General features: G+C 33.9%; 1 protein-coding gene across 1 annotated transcript; it reads left to right on the top strand.

Annotated features, from left to right (window-relative positions):
• The first annotated feature begins 1,105 nt into the window (after positions 1-1,105).
• On the top strand, positions 1,106-2,285 carry LOC145051214 (CASP-like protein 1). Its single transcript, XM_078999320.1, has 3 exons — positions 1,106-1,568; positions 1,657-1,786; positions 1,930-2,285. The coding sequence occupies exons 1-3, from the start codon at positions 1,189-1,191 to the stop codon at positions 2,155-2,157; spliced, it is 738 nt and encodes a 245-aa protein (XP_078855446.1). The 5' UTR covers positions 1,106-1,188; the 3' UTR covers positions 2,158-2,285.
• Positions 2,286-2,542: the final 257 nt, after the last annotated feature.

Here is a 2,542-nt window from a genome sequence, read left to right as displayed (position 1 = left end):
GCATAGGTATCGTCCTATTCTGATGGATATACCGACAAATAATGTCATAGATGGTTGTTGATTTTCTAGTAGCCTTAGGGAACACACAATTTCTTCCATTTGACAGTACCGCACGGCCACATGACGGTGTACCTGCCAGTGACGACTCCATCCAACTAAGAGAGGTTTAACTTTTAATAGGCAAAAAGTTTAATTAATATACTAAGAGAGTTTAACTTGTAGTAGGCATAGCATTCATATAGTATTTGCTTCAATTATTGATAACATATAATATTTATGCTTTTTGTCCATTTTATTAATTTTAAGTTAACTATAAGATTAAAGTAGTTATTAGATCAACGACCTAATATTTGAACTCTAGTGATGTATTTTAGACTATTATTTTGAACTTTTAGACAGTGACATTTCCATTTATGTATGTTCAATAATATATTACTTTTTTTTTTCTTCATTTTGATGAATTTATCTTAATATTTACATTTTTTTCCATTAACCGCGCCCTAGTAAACTCATTTAATTACAAAACACGGTTTAATTCAGATTCTCTTAAGTTAACTCTGTAGTAGATAGGGAAAATGACTTAAAAACCTAATGAAGTTTTCAAACCGTTCAAAAAACCCCAATCATGTTTTGTCTGTTCAAAAAAACCCAACAAACTTAACATTTTGTCTAAAAAGCTCAACGAAGTTATATTTTCCTGAGACTCAAATAAGAGAAACAGATGACGTGACTTATTACCGTATCGGAAAAGTGACTTATTAGGCCAACGAAGTTTCCAAAACGTTTAAAAAAAACCAATCATTTTTTGACTGTTCAAAAAAAAACCCAATGAACTTAAACAAAACAAAATTGGGATTTTTTGTACGGTTTGGAACTTTGTTCGACTTTTTAGACAAAATGTTAAGTTCGTTGGATTTTTTTGAACAGACAAAACATGATTGGAGTTTTTTGAACAGTTTGAAAACTTTTTTTTCGCTTTTAAGTCATTTTCCCGTAGTAGATATGACGTATTTTTTTTAATTTTTTTTTGTCTTGTAATAGTTTTGACATATAAAGGCTTGCGTTCACCTTCCAAAGCACTTCCAAAATTTTCCGAAACCATGAATTGCTCTAAAGTCCAAAAGATCAAACGTTCGAAAGTCAAGAAACGACGAAAGATCGAAGCTCACGAGTCAGGACCTAATATTGATGTATAAAAGTAGAATCTGCCATACATGCATCCACCCACAGTACTTGCTAACAAAGAACAAACTGTGCTTTGCTGCATTCTGCATCCCGGAAACGATGGTATCCAATGGCTCTACTATCCCTCAACATGCCCATGCCGCCATTAGTATGGAGGTACCACTAAAGACGTCGGCATCACCACCGGAGTACATTGCTCCTAGACTCGCATGTGGTTCCAAGAAGCATGCAGTCATTAATTTGTTCTCTAGGGTAGTTATACTTGCATCTGCCGTGGGTGGGATAATTCTTCTCATCACTTCTAAACAAACGAAGCTTATTACAATTGCACCTGGGCTGGCAATATCCAAGGTTGCAAAATTCAGTCACTCCGATGCTCACAGGTAAAAAACATCTATTCCTCCACTACAACTATGGCCAAAAATGGGATTTATTGTGGAATACGATATTTACAGTCTTGTTATGATGCAGATACCTTCTGGCAGCTCTATGTACCGCTGCTTTATACAGCATCATCACTGGTTTAATATCAGTTTTGGCGCTCATGAAGCCAGGAGGAATCTCATCAAGGCTAAAATTTCAATTTGTGATACTCGATTCGGTATTAGGCTAATTTCTTTAACTAAGATAGGTCGTTGTTTCATCCAAATTTCAGCAATGCAAAATAAATTTAGATAATTAATAATAGATCGTTTTATCTTCGAAAAGGATACTAACTTATTATTAAAAACGCATATGCGACAGCTGCTATTAGGTATCATGGCTGCAGCAACAGGGGCATCAGGAGGTGTATCATACATAGGATACAAAGGAAACTCTCATAGCAGGTGGAACAAGATATGTAATATGTACAATTCTTACTGCATGCATGTTGGAACCTCTATTTTTTTATCATTCATATCCTCCATAACATTTCTACTGTTGGTTTGGATCAACGTTTATGCACTTTCGAAGAAGATCGCCAGGCGATAGTTAATTGCTTGATATCATAAATATTTCCGAAGTACATGTTTCATGTTATTCATATTTTTAGTTTAAGTTTTCTATGCACCTACGTGTTTACTTCGTGCCTGTCTTAATTTGTGCTTGTGACATTTGTGATTGATAAAGATAACATTAAAATTATATAGCTGATTTTGTAATATTTCAAATCATTATATATATCTGAACGTGTCAAGCTAAACTATCACGGTACAATTTAATTAAAGATTTATATGAACTCTTTTAATGTCTAGAGAGGACGATTAATTTGTAATGGTGCTAAATGGACCCTATTTAAGTATTAAATGGACATATGCGTGGGTCACAAACATGTGTATTTAATTAAGATCATTGAACGCAAACAAGTAATTTATAA

The sequence above is a fragment of the Lactuca serriola genome, chromosome 5, assembly GCF_051521515.1.
Source record: "Lactuca serriola cultivar US96UC23 chromosome 5, Lser_US96UC23_V15, whole genome shotgun sequence".
Lineage (NCBI taxonomy): Eukaryota > Viridiplantae > Streptophyta > Magnoliopsida > Asterales > Asteraceae > Lactuca > Lactuca serriola.
The sequence above is the reverse complement of the archived record's forward strand: the minus strand, read 5'-3'. Positions and strand labels throughout refer to the sequence as shown.